Raw genomic sequence first — 23,357 nt, 5'->3', positions numbered from 1 at the left:
GATGCTGACAGCAGTACCCAGGGATACTGGTGGTGATACCCAGCAGTGCTGGAGCTGCTGGTGAGGCTGCACGGGGTGGGGGATTTTGTTTTGCTCCTTGGCGTTCTGGGTTTTTCTCCAGGCTTGATGAGTATGTCTGGTTCTCTCTCGCTGTCTGTCTTCTCCTCTCTCCTTCCTTTGGAGGCAAATGGCTGACTGATTGCTTTTCATCTCCCGCTCTGAGGAGCTGTAAGAGCTACTTTATACAAACATCAATTACAGGCACGTAATAAATTAAGGCTCCCTTACACCGAACCCATTAGAGTCCACTCTCATATCAAAGCGCTCCCATCACACACGGATTGGGGTGGAGTGGGGGGGAGGAGGGAGAGGGAGGAAAATGTCTTATTAGCCGGCAGATTGTTAGCAGAACACTGATTTAATTGTATCCCTGCGCCCGAGCGCGGGAGGACGACAGGGAGGAGGGGGGCCGGGGAGGTTCAGAGAGGGGGGCACCCATGGCCTGCCAAAAAAGAAATGCCCGGGGATTGTTCCCTTCCCCGAGGTGCTGGGGGGCAAGCTCCCTCCCAGGCTTGTCCCTGTGCCAGTGCTGGCTGCCAGTACTTATCCTGGTAACAACCAAAGTGGGGGCACGTTTTGGAGATGACCCCCACCCTACCTGGCACGGTGCTGAGTATCAAAGCTCGGGGTTGGGTGCCCACCCTCTTCCTGCACCCAGCCACCTTTGGGGTGCCACCTCTAGACCCTTGGTGGGTGATGTCAAGGGGGTGCCAGGGAGGGGTGGGACATCCCTGCATGCCAGGGACTTGTGCCAAGACCTGCCATGGCACTCTGGGCATCGGGGCTGGGATGCCTCCGTGGATTGGGATGATGCAATGGGGTGTGGAGGCAGTAAGAGGGGCTGAGGGAGGGGGCAATGGGGGGCAGCCCTGAAGCAAACTTCCCTGTAGGACAAAGGCGCCTGCATCCGCCAGCAGCTCCCGCTGCCTCTGCCTGCGAATAAATAGCCTCCAGGCTGTCAGTCTGGCACTACCCCCGGGGCTGGAGGCTCTGGGAGAGGAACGGAGCCGAGGAACAGCAGGCATGGCTGGAGCGCTGCCCGGCTGGGGCTTTGCAGGCGCTGGCATGCCGAGCCGGCTCAGTTCGACTGGGCAAGGCAGGCTCCCAAAACCCACCAACGCTCAGCCACGGCCCATGGCCTCACCATGCATCCCCTGGGATGGGCACGGAGCGAGGATGTGGGGGTTGTGGGGTCTCTGTGCTGTGAGGGTTGGTGGATGGGCATGGGTGAGCTTTGGAGAGCATGGGTGGGGATGGATGGGCATGGATGGGCATGAACTCCTTAGTGCAGGGGTGGCATGTGGATGTGTGTGCACACAGGTGAGCTCATCTGCACTTCTGCGGAGGTGCTGGTGGTGTGCATGCAGCATGCTCTGCAGAGATGACCTCTGTGTGTGCATGCACACATGTGCATCCCCTTCTTCAAAGGGTGTTCTTCTGTTGTGCTCACGTGTGTGATCGTGTGTGCACACACATGCATCCCACTCTGTAGAAGGTGTATGTGGTACACACACATGTGCAAGCATGCACACGTGTAAGCACACACACACACATGAACCCTGCTCTATGGTGTATGCCCTGCTCACATGTGTGCATGCACACACATGCTGCAGAGCTTTATGTTGCTGTGTGAGCACATATACACGTGTCCCACTCCACAGAGGATATATGTTGTGTATGTGTACACACATGCATCCTCCTCTGCAGAGAGAAGGTTGTGCACATGTATGTGCATGCACATGCATGCATCCTGGCTTACAGTGTATGCCCTGCACATGTATGTGCACACACGTGTGCATCCTGCTCTGCAGAGGATATGCGTTGCGCATACACACTTGTCCTCATATACAGAGGATGTATGTTGCACATGCATGTCTGTGCATGCACACATGTGTACCCAGCTCCACAGTCTGTTGTGCACATGTATGTGCATGCACTCAAAAGTACCCAGTTCTGCAGAGGGGCTGTTGAGTACATGTATGTGCATGCACACACATGTACTCAGCTCTGCAGAGGCTGATGAGCACATGTATGTGCATGCACACACAGGTACCCAGCTCTGCAGAGAGTATTTTGAGTACATGTATGTGCATGCATGCACATGTACCCAGCTCTGCAGAGAGTCTGTTGAGCACATGTATGTGCATGCACACACAGGTATCCAGCTCTACAGAGAGTATTTTGAGCACATGTATGTGCATATACACACACAGGTACCCAGCTCTGCAGCAGGTACCTGTTGTGCACACGCGTGTGCACCCCTCCAACACTCTGCAGACACCTCCTGCAGCCCACCCTGAAGCAGCTCCGTCCCAGCTCAGCACGCGTGTGCACGCCTGTTCCCACACACGCCTGTGCCCCATCCTCCCCCTGCTCCACGGGGTGCAGGCTGGGGGTCCTGCTCCCCCGTCGCCTTGCAGGCCAGGTGTTATCTCTGCAGCTCGCCGCTCCCCTCGCTGCCCTCCCGAGCTGACATTTACATATTAATATTTTCCAGGGAGGCGATGCGGTGCGGTGCAAGTGTCTGCATTGTGGTTGCACATAATGTAAAGTGAGATAAAGCGCCCGGCTCCGCTATGAATAACTGCAAATGAAAACCCATGTGGCCATAAAAGCCTTCACATTTGCCCTGTCAGCATGTGGTACATCGGCTAAACAACTGATTTAGCTTCTCTCTCTCTCTCTTTTTTTTTTTTTACCCAAGGTTTATCGCCACTTACAGAGGACATGCTCTTTGTGTACTGCCTGTCGCTTTCTGCTCAGCTTCCTTGTCACTTCCCCTCCGTGTCCTCCCAGCCGGGCCCCGAAACGATGCTCTGCTCCTCTAAACTGCCCTGACAGCCCCTATTAGCTTCTGGCCCGCTACAGCTTGGCGCTGCTGGGGCTATTTATCTCGCCAGCACAGAGGGCTGTGAGCTATTGCCCGCACCCCTTATGGCCCTGCTCCTTCATTTCTGCTAACGGCAAGGATTTGGGATGGGGTCCTGGAGGGGTTTGGTACTGCTGTGCTCATGGAGAGGGTTTGGGATGGGTTCCTGGAGGGGTTTGGTGTTGCACCTGCTCATGGCAAGGGTTTGGGATGGGGTCCTGGTGGGACCCAGTACTGCTTATCCCACATTGCAAAGGGTCCAGATCCATCTTTCAGGCTTTGCTTTTGGCCAAGGTGGCTCCTCATCCCAGAGATGACCCCTCCGTGCTGGGAGGATGCAGCCGAAACCACTCAGGATCACCCCGCATGCCACAGGGAGGAAATTATTCCTGCTCCTACGCTGGTGCCATACCCATGGCGGTGGCCCCGGGCAAGGGTGATGTCCCCTAGGACCGCTGGCTCCTGAAGACGCCAGCTTGGGTGCCAGACCTGAAATACTGGGTGTGGAGCTCAGTGGGGTGGTGATGCTGGGGAGCGGGATGAGCAGCTTCAGGTCATGACAGCGGAAAGGAGGGAATATAGGGGGTCCTCGCTTGGCGCCTGCAGAGCTGCCTGGCCCTTGGCCAAGGGTCCTGGCACCCAGCCGGCCCTTGGCACTGCCAGTAACTGGAGCTGCCTCCTCTCACTGTTATTTCAGCAGGCGGGAGCAGATCGGTTTACTGGGCCAGGCAGATGCCTATCGGTCCCCTCTCATCGCATCATCCCCACACCACTGCCACGGCACTACCACCATTGCCACAGCACCAGTGACGGTGATTGACATCAGTGCCCAAATCTCCTCACCCAGACACAAAGTCCTCTGGGATGCACCCTTTCCTGTTGCCAGCTCATGGTGTCATAGGGACCATGGTGTCACTCAGCATGGCGGGCTTTGCTCTTGGCCACCTCACCCTGTCACCTTGTCCCCTTGAGTCATGCCAGCAGCCAGGGCAGTGTGGCAGGCGCCGGTGAGGTGTTGTCCCGCAGGGCCAGCTGGGGCTGGCACAAGGCTTGCATCACCTCACAGCCTGCCTGGGGTGCTAGTGTCCTCAAGGGCTTGGGGGGGGTTCCCGTCACCCCGCCAGGGGCTTGCGTCAGAGCACTGTGGGGTGTTTCACAAGCACTTTCCTGTCTCAGCCTGCCTCTGGCTGGTGGCTGGGGAGAGGGTTTGTGGGGGGCCGGGGGTGGGAAGCAAGGGGCCATGGGGGGTTGTTTACAGCCACAGAGCTTGTTTCCTTCCACCTGCCTCGGGGGAGGCAGTTAGCAATTTGTTAGTCAAACCAGATGAGCCTTCCTGGAGCGGCTTCCTGCCAGGCTCAGCATTGCCTGCACCACCAACGGGTCACCCTGAGTCCCCTAGTGGGCCCCCTAATGTTCCCCGGCTCTGCCATGCCCCACACCGCAGCCAGCACCATGCCATGCCGTGCTGCAGCCTGCATAGGTGGGATGTGGGGAACCTCAGTGTGATTTCCCACCAGCAGCTTTGAGGCATTGCCAGCTGGTGTGGGCACTCTGGGTGGGAGCACTGCAGCTGTGCTGTTAAAAATGGGGACAGTGCCCTCTCCCCAGATGTCTGTGTGGAGGTTGTGCTGAGATTGGCAGAGCCCAAGATGGCTTGGCAGGATAGTGGGTTTGGAGAAGTGCTCCCTGGGGTGCCTGGGTGATGGCTGGGTGCTGCAGTGCCTGATGTGTCAAGCACCAGGAGTCATGCATCATGAACCAAACAACATGCACTGAGCACCATGCAACGGGCACCAAGCACCATTCATCACATACCATGCACCGAACAGCAAGCACTGAGCATCATGCATCCTGTACCATGTGCCATGCACTGAGCACCATGCAGCATGCACTGAGCCCTGTGCACCATGTGCCGAGCACCACGTGTGTAGTAGTTTTAGTCACTTCAGCACCTTATGCCATGTGCTGAGCACCATGCCCCAAACACCATGTCCCATGTGCCCAGCAGCAAGCACTGTGCACCATGTGCCCTTGCACCAAGTGTCACGGTGTCCTGAACACCGTGCACTATGTGCCATGCCCCGGGCACCATGTGCCAATCCCTGCATCCCAGTGCCGGCATCCAGCACCGTTGCCCGAGGGGTGCAAGCACCACCCCAGCAGAAACGGGGGCCCAGGCAGGGAGAAGGAAGCGCCAAGCCCTCGCCCCCTCGCTAATCGAGTGGCGCCGGGTGATAAATAAGGAAGTTAACACCCAACCCGGGCTGCTAATTAGCTTTTAACCTGTACTAGCAGTTAACTACAAAAGGCAGTCATTTGTTCCGGGGAGCTGGTAGCGTAGAAAGAACGAAACACGGCCAATTTTGTTCAGGATGAATTAAGACTTGCAAATGTAAAATGAGTTCATCTATTTAATTAAGTAGCGGCAATATGGATGTTAAATTAAGTTAATGGCAGGCATGCCAAAACAAGGTTATGAAAAGCTTGTCCTGGCGAGGTGGGTTCCAGATCCGGCCTTCGGATGGGGCGGAACCCATCCACGGGTGAGTTAGTGGCCGTAGGGACGCTCTTCTGACCGCCACAGGGATGGATGGAGAGGGAGAAGGAAGTGGGAGGGGGTTGGGGGGGGGGGGGGGGGGGAAAGGGGAGGCAGGAGGAGAGGAAGAGCGCGTCTCACCCAGCGCCGCAATCTTATCAGGGCTGAACTTTACTCTCCCGCTAAAGATATAGGATACTTTAGGGACATCGGAAAGAAATAATAACCCTCTGATTTGTAGCTCTCGGGCTGTGGCAGCCGAGGGGGAAGGAAGACTTGTCTTGTGCCATTACCATTTTTTGTATGAACTATTCCCCAAAGAAATCAAACCCTTGTACAAGCCCTCCCGCGCGGCAGCCCCTGCTCCGGCGCTGACCCGAGCCGCACGGATTATCACCGCGCATCGCAGCCGGAGACAGGAACATTCATTAAAATTTGAAACACAAATGGAAAATTGCTACTTGAAGCCTCCTTGCCGGAGAGCCAGCCGCTTGATCAGAGACCTCATTAATGTATCTAATGTGTAAGGAACAATTAGACTTTTCAAAGACATCCTTTTCCCAGCCAGGGAATAATAATAAAAAAAAAAAAAAAAGAAGAAGAGAAAGGGGAAAAAAAACATACAAAAAACAACATTAGAAGCAGCTTGAAATCTCCCAATCCCAACCCAAAACCCAGCCTTGAGGGACAGGGGTGCAATACCCCCGGCAGGAGCCTGCGAGCCGCCAGAGAGTCTCGGCTCCATCCCGCCACCCGAAATGCCCGTTTCTCTTTAAGTTAGATGGGGAGGCAAGCGGGCTGATTAAAAAGCCGATTTCTTTTCCCAGCGACCGGCGGGGTTTTGCCATCCTCCCGTAATTAGCCGGTTACGCGGCCGTATGTTTTATTTATGAGCCGAGGGCGGAGGGAAAGGGAAGCGAAGGAACGACCGTGCCCTATATATCTGCAAATAAAACACTTCATTTCCCTCCTGGGGAATGTCACCTCGAGAAACCATCGCTTTCCTGCTCACTGCCCCGTCCAAATCGCAGGCTGGAAATGGCTTTGTGGGTCTGGCTGGCGCTCAGATGGGTTTAAAATATGGATTTATGTCTTTATTCTGCATAGTCAAAGGTCAACAAGAGCAGGAAATCATCGCTGAGCCACTTATTTACGGCAAGAGGCGGCCCGCTCTCACCTATTCTTCCTCGTGCATCTCCACCTATGGATGCTTTGAGGGTGCTGGGTCATGTGGTGGAGCCCACTGATGGCTGGTGGAGAGCAACCATGCCTCAGTTTCCCTCGAGTGGGCTTCTTGAGTGTGGGCATCCTGGTGGGGATGGGATATGTCCCGTTTCTTGAGAACACGCTCATGGGAAGGTTGAGCATCTCCAAGGAGCTTGAGCATCTCTGAGGAGGTCAAATATCCCTGAGGAGGTTGGGCATCCCCAAGGAAGCTGGGCATTCCCAAAGAGATTTTGCACTCTTAAGGAGATTGGGCATTCCAAGGAGTTTGAGTATCCCCAAGGAAGCTGGGCATTCCCTAGGACTGTGGGCATTCCCAAGGAGTTCATGCAACCTCAAGGAGGTTGAGAGTCTCCAAAGAGGCTGGGTGTCCCCAAGCAGGTTGAGCATCCCTAAAGAACTTGGGCATCCCCAAGGAAGCTGGGCATTCCCAAAGAGGTTGAGCACCCCCAAGGAGGTTGAGCATCCCTGAGGAGGTCAAGCACCCCCAAGGAGGTCAAGCGACTCCAAGGAGGTTGGATATCTCTAAGAAGATTAAGTCCCCCTGAGGAGGTTGAGCATCCCCAAAGAAGTTGGGCATCCCTGAGGTGAGGATCCTCTTGTGGCAAAGGATACCCTGGAGCCAAGGGAGCTGGGGGCGCGCTGTGCCCCTCTGCCATCTCCGTGGCTTGCTCGCTTGGCGTGGGCAGGGCCGGCGGCGCACTTGCCCGGCCAGCCCCGCGAGCTGCTCTCTCATGCTTTGCTAATCCCGCCTGGCACCTGCCCCAGCTCCCGGCGGCTTCGCGCGAGCAAGGAACCAATTAATCCTCCCGGCGCTCGGGGAAGTGGGTCAGGCTCGTCAAGCTCTCCCGCTAACGAAGGGCAAGGCGAGGCGTGGCAGAGCCCGGCTGGCTGCTGGGTGGCCAGGCGGGTGTCTCCCGCTGGTGCCCTGCTGCTGTCCCGTCTGCCCTGGGGTGGGTAAGTGGGTAAACTGAGGCAGGGTGACGCTGGTCGCCGGGACGTGCATGCAGAGCGGGGACAGCCTTGGAGGAGGAGGGTGGCGGATAATTCGGTTGGGCCGATGTTGCAAAGGCTCGAGCCGGTTTCCCAAGCTGTGCCTCGGTTTCCCCATCGTGGCAAAGCAACGGGGAGAGGTGGCGGGGGGGAGATGCCCCGGTTTGGGGTGCTGGGTGGTGGATACTGGGGATGTTGGGGCTTTTTTGGCAGGCAGCGTGGGCAGAGTGCCCCTTTGAAGTAGATCCCAACTTCCAGGAGTGAAGCAATTCTCGTTTGCATAATGAACAAAGGGAGCAGGGGGGGATGGGGGGGAGGCAAAACCCTAAAGCCTGAGCTGCCTGCCCTCCCTGCCTGCCCTCCCTGCCAGCCTGCCCTCCCTCCCTGCCTGCCCGCTCCCCCAGCCTCCTGTAATTACAGGTTTATTGCCTGTACAGCTATTGTGTAATGACATGTTTGCAAATTAATTTTTACAGCTCATGCCATGAAGCAGGGATGGGGGGGAGTAAAGGGGGGGTCCCCCAGTGCTTGTGAGTGCATAAAATTCAACCCCTTAGAAAGTATAGGGTGCTGATGGAGGGTCCCAGAGGGAATTGGGTGAAGTGGTGACCCCACAGCCTTGACGGCAAAGGATTGGTGGGGGGATCCTCATTGCACCCACGCTATGTAGGGGAAGGGGAGGCATTAGGGTCGGGGTACCCAGACCTCTGTCACTCACATAATGTTTTGTCTCTCCCATAAGTGACATTTCCTGGTGTGCAGAGAGGGGTTTTGGCTGGAGAGGTGGGGAAGCAGTGACGGAGCAGCAGCACACAGTACCCAGCACTCAAAAAGCACCCCACAGCTGGGAGCTCAGCGGTGCAGGGGAGCAGCCTCAGAGGCAGCAGGACGCAAGTGATGACTCAAGGGACAGGACAGAAATACTCCCAGTGCCAATCTTGACAGATGTAGGTTAGGAAGGAAAAAAAGACATAATAATAATAATAATAATCCCCCAACCTGGAATTTGAAGAGACATTTAAAGTGGGCAGGAGGAAGAAGAGGAGGAGGAGGGTGGAGGTTTTCATCAGCTCTGGCTTTGCCAAATGGGGTCCTGGGGAGCTCAGGTCAAATGGTGCATGTCCCCACACATGTGTGCATGTGTTACACACACGTGTGTGCTTACACACGTGTGTGTATGCAAGTGCATGCATGAGTGCATGCATGTGTGCATGCAAGCATGCACAAGCATGCATTTGCAGCCAGATGCCCCTTTCTCTTTTGCAAGACCCTCCTGCTTTCTTGCAGTGTGCACCATACTTGACCTCCCCTCCATGAGGCCGGATGGGTTTGAGGTGATAGGGGGACCCCCCCTCAGTCGTGCCCCCCCGCAGGGAGGCGCAGGGAATGGCCTGTATCTTTAAGCTGCTCGAAGGGTTGGCCATTATCACACAGGATGTGGCTTCTCTTGCAGGGGTGAGATATCGCACGTCGCCTGGGTGAACTTTGGTGTTAAAAGCAGGGCGGCAGTTTGGGAGGAGAAGGGCCGGAGGAGGGAGAAGGGCTGGAGGAGGACGGGGAAGGGGGGGCTGCGATCAGCACGCGTGGAAGTGCCTGGACGAGCTCCTTAAGCGCGCCCCCCTAAGCAGCGCGCCCATGCGAGCGAGTGCGCGCACGCCGCTTTCCCCCCTCCTTTTCCACCCTGCCTTGGCTGATCGTTTGCTTCAAGCAAATTAAGCCGGGCCCTCGTTACTATGGTGCAGCCAGGATCTCTCCAGCCTCCCTCCCTCTCCCCCTAATAGCATTTATTAGCCCTATTTGCCTGCGAGCATGTCTTCCCGGATCTGCTAATGCAGCAGCAGAGAGAGAATGGGGCAGATCCTATCGGGTGGCTGATTGCAAACCCCCTCCCTGGGGCGAGCAGGGTTGGCTGGCGGGGGGGCAGGGGGGGGGGAGATGGGGGTGCAGAAAGGTGTGGGAGGTCCCCCTCATCTCCCCATGCAGAGGCTGGGGCATGAAGCCTCCCTGCTCCTGCCTTTTGTGAAGCAGCAAAGTTGGGCTATTCATTGGTTTATTTCTGAATTTTCCTCCTTAAGCGACTTGGGGGCTTGCCTTTTCTATTTTTATTATTTTTATTTGGTTTGTGTGTCGTCGTCGTCCCCCCAACTCTGAGCCATCAGCAGCTGTTTGAAAACAGCATCTCAGAAAAGATCTTAACATAAATAAAAAGGGAAGAAAAATTATTCAGTCTGTCGAGGAGGAGAAGGAGGAGGAGGAGGAGGAGGCTTGAGGGCGATGAAGGTTTCTCCTGCCTTCCCATCGCCAGCTGGTGGGGTACCCCGGGGCTCACCTTCCCCAAAACACCAGGGATGGAGGCTGAAGGCCAGGGCAGTGTGTGGCAAGGAGGAGGAGAGGAGGAGGAGGATGCCGGGCGAGCAGCTGCCTGCCGCTCTCCTGCCCGCTCCCCTTCATTAGGGGAGACAAATCTGCTGTCAAGGAGCCAGATTTCCAATTTACCGATAATGATTCTTGCATGAAAATTGATCGAGGGGCAAGTCTGCCGCCTCTCGCCCGCCCGCCTTGGCGCAGCCCCGGGGAGCTTGGGCTTTTCTGCTCGCCTCGGGACGCTCGGACAGACGGACGGACAGACACACCGGCTCGCAACCCCCGCCTGGGTCGCCCACCCCGCGCTACCGGCACCCTTCTCCAGGGGCGTGCTGGGGAACCCCGCCGCTCCGGCTGGCTTAGGGAATGTGTTCCCTGCTACGCTGAGGGTCCCACCGCCTTATCTTCCTCATCTTCCTCCTCCTCCTCGTCCTCGCTGGCTTTTTGTGTGGCTGCGACTGGCAGCTTGGGGCTTAAGCGGCAAGAAACACTCCCCCCGCGGGAAGGCGTCACACCGTGGCAGCCACGCTTCTGCCCTAGCCCCGCCGGTGACAGCCGCCACCGCCACCGTCACCCCTCCGCCGGCGCCCTGGGCTCGCTGCTATTTCAATTTTTATTTTTCCTCCTCCCCCCCCCACGCACTTGATTCCCCCCCCACCGCTCCTCCTCCTCCTCCTCCTTCTCCTCCTCCTCCTTCTCCCCGCTCCACCGTATTTTTTCGCCTCTGGTTTATTTTTCCAACCCCCTCCGTGTGGCTCGGTGCTAATTTTTTGGGGTGTTTTTGTTGGTTTTTGGTTTTCTTTTTTTATTTTTTCTTTTTTTTTTTTCCTTTTTAAAAATAATTTTTTGGTTGTTGGTTTTGTGTTTTGTTGGTTGGTTGTTGTTGGTTGGTTTTTTTTTTTTTCTTGCTTCCTGACACATCCTCTTCACCTTGGGTCTTTTATTTTTAATTTTTTATCTATTTTTTTTTTCCCCCTGGCCGCAATGGAACTGTAACATAAATCATGTTTGGGTTGAAACCACCTCTTTATTACTTACCAGGTAAGCGATGCTACTGCTGACCCCCACTGCGGGGTCTCCCTGCGGGGTCCCCCCCCACCCTGGGGACACCCCTTTGTCTGCCCCAGTCAGCAACAGTCGAGGGGGGGTTGGGGGTGAAGTTACTTTTTCTCAGCACTTAATAGGGCGTTTTGGGGTCCAGCAAGCTTTACGGGGGGGTTGGGGGGGAAGGGGGAGATAGGCAGCCCCAGCACAGCACTGCAAGGCTCTCAGAGGTTTTGGGGTGCTTGGGTTTCCTCTGTTCTGCTGCCACTCCTTCATCCTGGGGGTTGCCCCCCCTCCCTGAGGAGGTGGAGGGGACAGTTCTGGCTGAGGAGGGGTGTGGTGAAATTCTGGGTGCGTTGGTTTGGGGTGGGGGGTTCCCCACTTATAGCCTCACTGCTGCTCAGTCACAGGGACTTAGGGCACCAAAGTTTGCAGTGCCTGACACAACTGGCACACCAGCCCCTGTGGATGCTGGCAAAGGAGGGGGACCCCCCACTCTTGGGGGGTGGCGGGGGATTTTGAGATCATCAGTGGTGACAGGGGCTGGGGTGCAAGCTTCAGGTATGAGCTTGGGGTGCTTGGTCAGGGTGCATATTTGGGGTGCACACTCGGGGTGCTTGTTTAGGATGTGTATGCAGGAGACAAGCTTGGGGTGGGAGCTCAGGATGGGAACTGGAGGTGTTCTTGGGGTGCAGAGTTGGTGCACATTTGGGGTGCACACTTGGGGTGCACACTCGGGAGACTCAGGCTGTGAGCTCAGGGTGCTTGATCGAGGTGTTTGCGGGGTGCACACTCAGGGTGCATGTTTGGAGTGCACGCTTGGGGTGCACACCCAGGAGACTCAGGCTGTGAGCTCAGGGTGCTGCTGTTGGGGTGCACACTTGAAGGTGCATGTTGGAGGTGCACACTCAGGGTGCACGCTCCGGATGCAAGCCTGGGCTTGGGAGCTCAGACTTGGAGCTCTCGGTGCTCTGGGGGGAACCTTCTCGTGATGTGCACTTAGGCTGCGAACTGGGGGCTGGCTCAGGGTGCGCTCCGGGAAGCAAGGGGGCTGGCAACAGGGCCCCACTCCTGGGGGGCCGTGGCCCCCTGTGGCGGTTTCCCCGCGGAAGGTTGTTTGTTTCAGGAAATGGCTTTTGCATGTGGCAGTTGTTACAGGCGGCTCTGCCCGAGCGCGCCTGCGCCGAAGTGCGACCCGGGAAGGGCGGCGAGGGGTTGAACTTGGGGGGCTCCCCGCCTCATTGGGATGGATTGTGGTGTGACATTCCCTCCCCCAGGGTTGTCTCATAGCGGAGACATGGGTGACCTGCTTGCCGGTGGCACCCTGCTCACTCCCAGCACTCTCCTACGCTGTGCCCTGCTCCCTGCCAGCCACAGGGGTCCCGTTCCCTGTCCCCCCCACCATGACACCAGTCCCTTGCCTGCGGCTTGCTGGTTCTCACTGCCTGCCCATCTTCAGTGCTGTCGCCTGCAGCGGGGATATCTCAAAGGCTGCAGGTGCACGGTAGACAGCATAGGGGGGGTGGCTTTTTTTTTTGCCCCTTAAATTCCACTTTTAGCAGGCTCGGGTCGAACAGGGGCTCCTGGCAGCAGCTCCTGTTGCTTTAAACTTCTGGCTTTGCCCGTTAATGCACCAATTCCTGTGCCCTGGAAAACCGTGTACTGGCTGGCTCGTGGCTTTCCAGCCACCTCTCAGGGGAAAGGAAAAAAAAAATAAAAATCAGGAGGAGAAAGGCAAGAGAAAGAGAGGAGCGTGGAAGTGTCAGGCTGTGAGATTTCCAGCAATTAGGGGGAATGATGCTGGAGGCGCTGGCAAGGAGTGAAATCGCCGGCGGCAGCTGCTGCGGCGCTGGGAGATGCTGGTGGGCCAGGTCGGGTTGGGAGCAGATGGAGCTGGGAACCTTCCCCCCACCCCCCCGCCGCCTTGGACTCGCAGAGGTTTGGTGAGCGCTGGGCTGGTGGTGGTGACTCAGCGGCGCGAGTCCTGCTGGGGACTGTCACCGCCTCGGGGACAGCCTGGTCGTGGCCCGTGTCACACACTTCTCAGTGGCTTGTTCTCCCAGTTCAGCTGGCACAGGATCTGGCTGGCTTCTCTGTGTTCCTTGCATTCCTCTGGCCACTGGAGCTCCTGTCACCTTTATCCCTTTGGCCACTGATGCTCTGTGCCTTGCATCTCTGTGGTCACTGACACTTGTGTCTCCTGCATTGCTCTGGTCACCGATGCATTCTGCCCCATGTACCTCTGGTCACTGACATGTCAGCCCCCTGCATCACTCTGGTCATGGCCACCAATGCTCCTGTCCCCTGCATCCCTCTGGTTGTGGGGCTGGGGATGTGCAACAGGGCTGAGGGAACACCAGCCATGGTGGGGACCCAGAATCAAGCATAGTTCAGAATGGGGGCCAAGGAGGGGACCCCATTCTTCACCAGTACATATGGGAACCATGCTGAGACTGGCTTGCCTGGAGGTACGTGGGTGCAGTTGTCACCCTATAGCTTGTGTCAGCATCCCTTGGGGACAAGCAGCATCGTTTGGGGACAGCGGCACCCCTTGGGGACATGGAGCATCCCTGGAGGGCCTGGTTCTCTGCTCCAGCAGATGTGAGGGTGGCACCTGAATGCACACAGCCTTTTGTGGTGTCCCCAGTCGGTATGGGTGTCCCCAAATCACATGGGGGCACTGAAGGGTCCCCTGGGGCACCCCAGTGAGACGGGATGGAGTTCCTGGGTGCCTCGGAGTGGTGGGGTGGGGAGGCTGGTGGCGGGTGCCAGCTCTGGATGCTGCTGACTCAGGATCTTCCCAAATGGTTCCTATTTTTATGCCCGGGCCGGCAGTATTTAGCCCGTGGATCAAAGCAGATGGAAGGAGCTGGGTGATGCCGCGTCAACACCTGCTCAGTGGGTGCCACCGGCGCGGGGGCTGAGTCACTGGCGGCTTTTGGCAGCACCGGGTAGGGACGGTCTCCCCCCAGGCTGGTTTTTGGGGTGCTGGGGGTTGAACCCTGCTCTTGTCAGCCCCCAGCTGGGTGTTGAGGGTGGGGGGATTGCCCTTCCTCATCCTTGCTGGGTGTGGGCAAGGGGTGCTTGAGGGTGATGATTGTAGGGGGGGGGGGTGGGTGATGCTAGGGGAGTCCAGGCTGTGCTGGGGTCTCTGGAAGCCTTCCCGCCTTCCTCCCTTGCCCACCCCACCACCCTCCTCCTCCTTCTCTTGCCAGTCCTAAATTTGATTGCCATGGCAACCATGTCAACCACTTTCCAGCCTCCCCGTGATGGTTTGAGGAGGGAAGGGGAGGGAAGAGGGGAGCTAGGGGAAGGAGGGCAGTAGGCGAGGGCTGCACGCTGGCAGGGGGAGACCAGGGGGACCATCACCCTGTGCTCAGGGTGACGCTTCCCAGATGGTTTTTCCCTGCTGGGTCCCGTCTGGCAAGTGGGGGCTGGTGCCAACCTGGTGTGTGCCAAGGGTCAGGGCTGGGTCTCCAGTGCCAGGCGTGGGACTTGATCACAGACCCCTCAGCTGCAAGCAGGTGGGTGGGTGGGCACTCCCAAAATTCAGTACCTGTCTGCAGCCACCCTGCTCATGCCAGGGCCTCTCTGGGAGCCAGGATGTCAGTAGCCACACAGCTTGGAATAAGGGAAATTATTCTCAGACACCCCCTTTTTTCTCTCTTTTCTTCCCACCCCTCCTCTCCATAATCTCTTTATTCCTGGGCTAAGCCAACGGTTTTAAAGGCAGATTTGCCTGAAGCTATATAGGACAGGGTGCAAAGCCGGGTGGCTAGGCTGGTGGGTGTGTAACACCAGCACTGGCATCACCCCATGGTGGGTGGGCACCCAGTTGCCACCTGGGAATGACAGTGCCAGCGTGGATGCTGCCAGCAGAGAGCAGGCAAGGTGTAATTATCCAAATGGGAGGTCAGCCCACGATGAAAGCAGGGTACAGCTGCCACCTCCTTGCCACCGTGCCCCCCCATCATCACTCCTCCTGGCACTGCCAGACCCTGATTCCACCCTCCCAGCACTGCCAGAGCCCGATGCCTGGTGGTCTCTGGGATGGTGCAGGCATCACTCACCTCCAAACCCATGCTGGAGTTTTCTGGGGGAGAGCAGGTGCTTCCTTTCTCTACGGTGCGTGTGTCCCCCGCCTTTTCCCTTCCCTTGGCACCGGCTGGTGGCACCTGCCAGGGACGCTCCTTCTTGGCACAGCACCGCGGCACGTGCGTGGGCACCGCCGGTGGCAGCCGCGCTCGAGGCGCTGCCAGCAGCCGGGGAGAGGGGAACGGGGCCAGCCGTGCCCTGAGCCTGGCAGTGGGGTACATCTCCCTGCCACCCCCTCCCTCGTCTGATTATTAATTTTTAGCTTTATTTCCCAAACGTTTCGCCTAATTAAACGCAGCCGCCAGCCACCGCCGCGTATTTATGGCACCAAATGTCGACAGGAGAGATGCTCCCCCCCGCCACCACCACCACAACAACCCTCCCACGGGTGCCTTCACCAGCAGCAAAAAGTGGGGACGACACCTCGACCCTCCCCAGGGGACACCCCCAACCCACCCACGCCCCATCCTTCCGAGGAGCTTTGGGGTTAGGGGTTGGTGGGGGGTGTGTGAGGGGGGAAGGAGGCTGCATTTCTGCCTCGCCAAGCTTTCTCCTTCCCTCCCTTCTTTTAATAATAACACTTTAAAGATGTTTGACATCTGTAACAAACAGCTGGCATCCTGTTATGGAAGAATGTCCTTTTATTTCCAAGCAGGTTGAACTGTCATTAATAGTATAATTAGGTGATTATCGGCGTACAGCAGAAAACTGCTTAATTGCACAGCCAGCTTTGCGAGGATCCCCAGCTCCTTTATTGCTGGATTTTGTTTTAGCCGCCTGAATTTTTTCACACTGTGTTGTTGTGTCGGTTGTTGGTTGGGTTTTGGGTGGTTTTTTGGGGTGTTTGGTTTCCTCCCCCCCTCCCTTTTGCCACGTTGATTATGATTTTTTTAAATGTGTGTGGCAGCTGGGGGAGTGTGGCAGCACCAGTGGCACCGGGGAGGTAGGGGTGGGGGGACACACACGCCAGCGCTGGCACTGGTCCCCCCTTCATTTGTTGTGTGTCCCCCCCCCCAACCTCCTCCCAAGTTGCCAGGGGATTTATTTTTAACCTCATATGTGCTGGAGTTGGTGGAAGGGGTTTCAGAGGTGGGGTTTGTGCTGGGTACAGCACCCATGGGTGGGAGCTGACTGGGTGCTGAGGGAATAGAGGAGATGGCTTTGTTAGTGGCATTGTGACGTGGGAGCAGAGCCACAGCAGTGCTTGGCACAGGGCAGGATGGCACCCATTATGCCAATGAACCGCCATACACCTTCACTCATCCCTATGGAATCAGGCCCTCCTCTCTGGGCACCATGCCCCTCTCCATCCCCATGGCATGTGGGGTACACATATGACACTCAGGTGACCGCAGTGGAGTCGCTCCATTCCCATCCCCATCCTCATCCCTTTCCCAATCCCCATCCTTATCCTTGTCTTCATCCTCATCCCTATCCCTGTTCTCATCTCTCTTCTCATCCCCATCCCTGTCCTCATCTACATCCTCATTCCTGTCCTCATCCCTATCCCCATCCTTATCTTCATTCCTATCCCTTTCCCCATCCTTATCTTCATTCCCATGCCCATCCTCATCCCAGTGCCCAGGATGCAGGGTTTTGGGGAGCAGAGCAGCTTTTTTGGTGCCCGCCAGACAATAGGGCTTTGTATGTCCCCCGGTGCCGCCAAACACACTTGTTAGCGCCGCAGCTTTGTGCTGTAAATTTCCATGGAGTAATTACGTCTTAATTTATGATAATCCCGGGCGGGCAGCAGAGGGGGGCAAGCACCAGTCAAGTTTGGAAGTTGCCTGCTGGGGCCCGGGGTCCCCCGTTGCTCCCGTCGACCGTGAACTTCTCCATCTCAGTGTGAAGCCCCAGTGGATGGGGAACAGTGTCCCCAAACAGGCACTGGGGCTGTCCCCACTGGAATGGGGAGTGAGGCCATGCAGGAGTTGGGTATCAGTCCCAGCTTGCAGATCTGGAGTGTCCCTAGCGTGGTGGCAGGTGATGTTTCCCATCCCACCACCCATCCAGGAGCTCAGGACCTGCGTGGGCTTTGGCTACTCCCAGGATGATGCCAGGATGCCGTGTCACAGCTTGGTGCTGGCTTCTGGAAGCAGGAGGGAACCTCTTCCTGCCCTAAAGCCCCCGGCATGGGGCTGGACCCTTCCCCCTTCCCACCGCTGAATGGCTCATCCCGCCTTTGTCTGGAGGGCTTATTACCAGCAAAATAGAGGCTCTTTTCCCTCGGCCTTCCCGCAGGCAAATTAGACTCTTTGGCAATTTTCGAGGATGATGGGGAGGGGAGGAAGGCTGCCATCACCCAGCAGAGGACCCCAGCAATAAGCAGGATGCTGGCACTCGCCAGCGAGTGTGTGGAGTGGGAAGCGAGTTGCTCCCCACAGCCCCTCCAAAGCCATCAAGGAGCTGCTGTGGGAATCCTGTAGGATTTGGGGAGCATTTAATGGAAGGAGGCAGGTTTGGGGGATGTGTGTTGTGTGCCACACGGCTGGGAGGGTGCTGGCACCCGTTCATCCCACCTCCTGTTGCCAATGGATTCTGTGGGCACCTTGTCCCACACGCCGGGGTGGGTTTTGTCCCCCAGAGAGGGGTGAAAATCCAGGGCTGTGCTCCCTACACCTGCAGCCGGGTCCCCGTTGGGAGGCTGTGCGCACCCACTGACATTTGCCAAGCGTAAAAATTCAATTAATTCCAGCAGGCAGATTAAATATAAGTGAATTTTAATAATTTGCTCGAAAGGCTGAGGATTACTGTAGGCGAAAAGGGGAAGATGCTGTGTGCATGGGGGGCACCAACCACCCTGCTTGGCCTCAGCGTGTGGGATCACTGACAGAAATCACCCTAAGTCCCGGTGTGGGAAGAGGGATCTCCTCTCCTTGTCCCCAAACCCCTGGACTTGGGTTTAGGTTGATCTTTTCCAGAGTCATCCCAGTGGTGTTGGCAGTGTGCCGTGTCCATCTCTGGCACGATTTGGCTCCATGGGCATGGCTACTGCTTCCAATCCCCTGTTTCTTGGTGGGGTTTGTGAAAAGGGTGAGGACTATCAAGGTGGTGTTGAGACTGTCCCATGGGAACCTCATGGTAGACCCAGGGCTCCTGGGTGAGGAGCGAGGAGCACACCAAGGTCTGACCAAGACCTCGGTAGCATCTTGCAACTAAAAAGCTGGTGACGAGGGGCACCAATTGCTAGCAGATGGTGCTGGTATTAGGAAAAGGGAAATACATGCAGTAAATTTGCCGTTTGCCAACGTTAATTTCTTATCCCAAGGTAAAACCTTCCCTCTGGCCCGTACCAGGCCATCTGCACAGCGATAAACCACGGTGCTGCGGTGCACACGGGGACCCCCTTCTCCCCCCGCCCTGATCCTTCCCAGCCCCCCGGCTTTGCCATCAGCACAGTGGGATTGATGGAGATTGCCCGTGACCTTTGCTAGGACACGAGGAATTACCATTAATACTTCTGTATTTCCGGAGTTTGCACCGTGCATAAATCTCATATCAAGCCGGGCGGGCAGAGTAATCTGCCAGGCGGTGTTATTAATACCCATTATTAATACCCGTTATTAATACCCGTTATTAATACTCGTCGCCCCCGGAGCCCTTCATTAGCTGCTCATGGATGGGGTGAGGGATGGGGTGACAGATGTGGGCTGCGCTGTGTTACCCGCCTCCAAGCTTTTAGAGGTGTGTCCAGGGTGGGCTCTGGGAAATCCCTGGCACTGGCTGCTATCCATAGTGATGTGGGGGTGGGGGGTGGGGTGTTCCCCTGTGGGACTCACCCCCATGCCAAAGGGCAGCTTTGAGCTGTGGGCCCCTCTTGGCTCTGCGTTGCAGGAGGTATCCCTGTGCTGTGCCCTGGCACCTCCTAACCTTGCCCCATAGCTCAGCTGGGTCGTGGCCCCACAAAGCCCTGCCTGTACCCCCCCTTGCCAACCCTTTGCCCCACCAGGACCTGCCCCATGCAAGATCCAGCCTGCGTGAAACTCTTAATCTCCAATTTTATTCGCTCGGCTCCAGCCGATTTGCATAATCCACATAATCACCCCGGTTTTAATTGCCCACAACTCTGCAGAAAGATCATGTGGTTAAGTGGTAAATCATAATTAGATAAATAATTGGCTTGGCCGCAGCAAGCTGCTTTGTTATACCTGCCATCTGCTGGGCAAGGGCTTCTCGCGCTGGGAACAATGTGCCGCTGACGGCAAAGCCCGCGCTGCCCGCCGTGGGGCTGCACCGAGCTGCTGGCATGGCCACGGGGCTGGGCACGGGGCATGGGCATGGGCAGGCGGCCCGCTGCCAGCCTCTGCAGTGCCGCCCTGCTAGCGCCAAGAGAGTTTTGGTGGAGCCAGGAAAGGCCTGGATCTGGCTCGCGTGTTGCTCAATGGTGCTGTGCAATTTGTGTCAGCACCGTGCAATGCCCAACAGCACTGTGCAGTGCCCAGCAGCACCGTGGAGTGCCCAGTGGCACCATGCAATGCCTGGCAGAACTGTGTGATGCCCAACAGCAACATGCAGTGCCCAATGGCACTGCTCCATGCCCGACAGCAGCGTGGAATGCCAAACGGCACTGTGCAGTGCCAAGGAGCACCAAAAAAATGCCTTGCAGCACCACTCAGCACCAAACAATGCTTGGCAGAGCCAAACAATGCCTGGCAGCACCTTGTGGTGCCTTGCAGTGGTGTGCAGTGCCCAGCAGCACCATGTTAAGCCCTGAAGCACAGTGCAGTGCCCAGGAGCACCATGCAGTGCTCAGCTCTCTCCCACACCATGCCAAGTAGCCCTGTGCAGTGCCCGACTCCTTCCCATATGATGCCCAGCAGCTCCCTGCAATGCCCAGCTCTCTCACACCATGCCGGATAGCCCAGTGTAGTGGCCAGTGCTCTGCCACATGATGCCCAATAGCCCCCACAGTGTCCAGTGGTGCTGTGTGATGCCTGGCATCAACCCGTGCACCCTGCATAGCCATTCAAGTCCCCAGCAGCAGCAGCTCATGCCAAAAGGAGGGGTGGGAACTATATCCCACTCCCCTCAAAGCTGGGGCAGGGCTCGGAAGGGGGCTGGTACCTGGATCTGGGCAGCAACCATCCTACCCTGGGTGGCACAGAGAGGGGCTTGCGGCCCAGCAGCACCCATTGACTGCAGGCATTTGATTTTTGAAGCCCTCAGCTGGCATGAGAGGTGGCGGCTGAGCTTTGGACGGGGCAGAAATGGGGAAGAAAGTTGCTTTGAAGCGAATATTTCACTGACATGATTTCCTGTAGGCTTAGAAAGCACCTGGAGATGGTCAGGCTGGGCATGGGATGGCCAAGATGGGAGGACAATAATCCTGCATCATGCTGGTTCCAGTCCCTCCCCGGCGCTGCGCCTACCAAACGAGCTCTTATTAGTTTGCTTGTTGTCGTTTGCCAGATCAGTGGTCCATGGAGGAGTGATCGATGGAGACCCAGCCGGCAAATAGTGCCGTGTGCTTGGATGCTTCCTGCTGTGCTGGGATCACTGGGGAGCCCCAGATCCCATCCCTGCCCAACAAGGTGCTCCTCACCCCGTGGGCACCCATCTGGACCCCTCCAAGGAACTGGGCAAGGTGAAGGATTCACCAGGGATGGCATCTGGGCTCTGCCCCGAGGATCCCCAAAGTGGACAGAGGTTGTGCCTACATCTCTCCATCCTTGGGGACACTGAGCCTGGCCACCTCCTGGGTGGTGAGGAGTGAGGGCAGGAGCACCGACTCTGATCCATCAATTAATTAATTAATGGATCGTGTTGGATGCACTGTGGTTCAGTGAGATGTCCCTGGGAGAGGAGCTGGTCCCCACTGCATGGCCCCCTGCCTGCCGACTCTCAAGGGGGTGACAGGGTGTGTGGCAAGGGGACACGGGGCACGTGCTGCCCCTGGCTGCCTGCCCTCCCTCCTGCCTGCCGCATTCAGGCAGCGCAAGTGGGGGACTTGACAATGCGAGGCCATTAAGCATGGAAAATCCATGCAAAGCAGCTGTTCCCGCTTGGAGCGTGCAGCTGGATGCGGCTCCCAGGCGCCGAGAGAGGCGGGGAAAAGGGGTGGCGGTGAGCAAGGGGGGTGGGAAAAGAAATATGAGAACCTCATGCCAAGGAGCATCACCCCCAAAATCCCTTGAGGATCAATCCGGAGGGAGCATGGTGGAGCTGAGATCCATCCCAGGGAGGAAGATGAAGGCTGCTGGGCTCTCCCAGCTCTCTCAACCTCCTGCTAGGCTTTGGCAAGGGTGGGGGGGGGGCGGGGGGAGGTGGTTTTTTTTCCGCTCCATTTGCCAGAGGCTTGGAGCTTCCTGCCTGATCGTATTTGGTAATAAATTATTAGTTCCAGTGCTCGGGAGCCCGGGAGCTCAAAATAGCTGCTTTGAAAGCAGGCGGCTGGTGCAGGTTGAGTTCAATGGCAATCTGCTCTGAAGGGCACTTCATGCTCATTAGGGACCTTTCAAGGTGCTGGGGTTGGCGCGAGGTGGAGCTTGAAACCAAGGGGCTAAAGCAGCCTGTGCCACATTTCCCAGCAGCTGGAGGATGAAGAGGGCAACCACAGAAGGATTTTGGGGTGCTGGGAGCCCATCCCTGCCCCAGTTGCTGCCCGTGGCGGCTGCCGGCATGTTTATTTGTCTCCAGTCCCACCAGGCAGCCAGACTGGTTCTGCTCTCGCTGCCGGAGGAGGCTCTTCGCTGCCAAAAAACCCGCCAGCGTCATCGGGAGCAGATGGAGAGGAGATGGCACGTTCCCAGCTCCCAGCTCCCAGCCCTGTGCTGGGCATGCGGGGGGCTGCTTGGGGGCTGGAGGGCAGGGACACCCGCCCACCACCACCCCTGGGAGCCAGGGGTCTCACTCCATCAGGGATGCCAACCCTACGTGTGGCACCATGGGAAGGGGTGCCAGGGCTCAGGGTGTCATGGGGAAGGGTTAAAGGGACATGGTGATGGCACTGCTGTCCCCTCCTCCTTCTCCTCCTCCTCCCCTTCTCTCTTCAGGCAGGCAGCCAGCGGGCACCGGGAATGCCAGACACTCCCTGTGCCGCTGTGCCTGGGCACATGCTGGGCACACGGGGACGGGGTGGCACATCGCCTGGTCCCCAACCTCCCCTGTGGCCTCCCAGGCATCCTGCAGCCCCCGCACCTCCCACCCTGCTGGCCGTGCGGGGTGAAAGCAGCGAACATTGCCCGAGGGCAGGTAGGTGGTGGGTTGCCAGCCCCTCTCCCTGCCCCATCTCGGGGTTTGGTTCCTCACCCCCGTGAGGCAACCTCTGGCGTGACCCCAAGCTGCTGCCGGGCTCCGAACTTGACCTGTTTTTCCACACGGATCTGCCTGCCGGGAGAAGCAGCTGGGGAGGGGCCGGAGGAGGGTGAAAGCTGGAGGGGTGCCGGGGTGGGGGGGTTGGCCCCACCTTGCTGTGGGCTGACACGGCGTTCCCAGACAGCACGGTGTCCCTAGACACCATGGGGATGGTAGCACCTGCAGAGGTGAGTGGTACCGGTGGTGTGCTGGCAAGGATGGACTTGGAGGGGTTCCCCCGAGGCCATGCCAGTGCTCCCCACTGCAGCGTGCCTCAGTTTCTCCAGCTGGCGGCTGTCCCATGGAGCGGCCCAGGGACGGCCGGACAGACGGACGCCAGCTGGATCAGGGCAAGGCCCCAGCCGGGGTGGAGGCGCTGATTTTATCACCCAGTGGGAGCAGCAAAACTGGTTTGGAGCCCAGCTGGGGCAGCGGAACAGCTCGTCTGAGCGAGCCAGCCCTGAGGTGAAGGTGAGCTCCCCAAGAGCTTCCCGGAGAGATGCTGGCTTAGAGCTGCCCCGCCTTCACCCGGCAAATCCTGGTGGGATCATGAGTTTTTCGGGAGGCCACAGAGATCAGCTGAGCATCACACGGGTGATGCTCTGCCGCCAACCCCCACCCGTGCCCGGCCAGCATGCGCCAGCATGTGGATCCCTGCTGGTCGTGTCACCAGCTTTGGAATGAGCTGGGGAGGGCTATGCTGGGGCTGATAGCTGGGTAGAAACTGGGAGGCATGGGGAAGTGCCTAGCAGGGTGTAGGGCTGTGCCACAGTGGTGCAGGGGTATGCCTAAGAGATGCCAGGTAGTGCCTGGAAGATGCAGGGTTGTGCTCGAGGAATGTGGGGCAGAGGCCAGGAGATGTGGGGTTGTGCCTGGGGT

General features: G+C 57.6%; 1 protein-coding gene across 5 annotated transcripts in view; it reads left to right on the top strand.

Annotated features, from left to right (window-relative positions):
* GSE1 (Gse1 coiled-coil protein) overlaps window positions 1-23,357 on the top strand; it is a 72,842-nt gene that overhangs the window by 27,315 nt on the left and 22,170 nt on the right. Inside the window, exon 1 of one of the 5 annotated variants that reach the window (XM_054169856.1) lies at window positions 7,488-7,642. The exons of 2 other annotated variants lie outside the window; for them this stretch is intronic. Coding sequence is in view for 1 of the 3 variants with exons in the window: in XM_054169853.1 (XP_054025828.1) it covers window positions 11,051-11,087 (37 nt within the window). In the remaining 2 variants the exon portion in view is untranslated. Of the gene's footprint in view, window positions 1-7,487; window positions 7,647-10,954; window positions 11,088-23,357 lie in introns of those variants that run through there. 2 more of the 5 variants (XM_054169855.1, XM_054169853.1) reach the window with 2 other exon arrangements.

Source organism: Dryobates pubescens, chromosome 19, assembly GCF_014839835.1.
Source record: "Dryobates pubescens isolate bDryPub1 chromosome 19, bDryPub1.pri, whole genome shotgun sequence".
Taxonomy (NCBI): domain Eukaryota; kingdom Metazoa; phylum Chordata; class Aves; order Piciformes; family Picidae; genus Dryobates; species Dryobates pubescens.
This window is presented reverse-complemented; position numbering and strand designations above follow the sequence as displayed.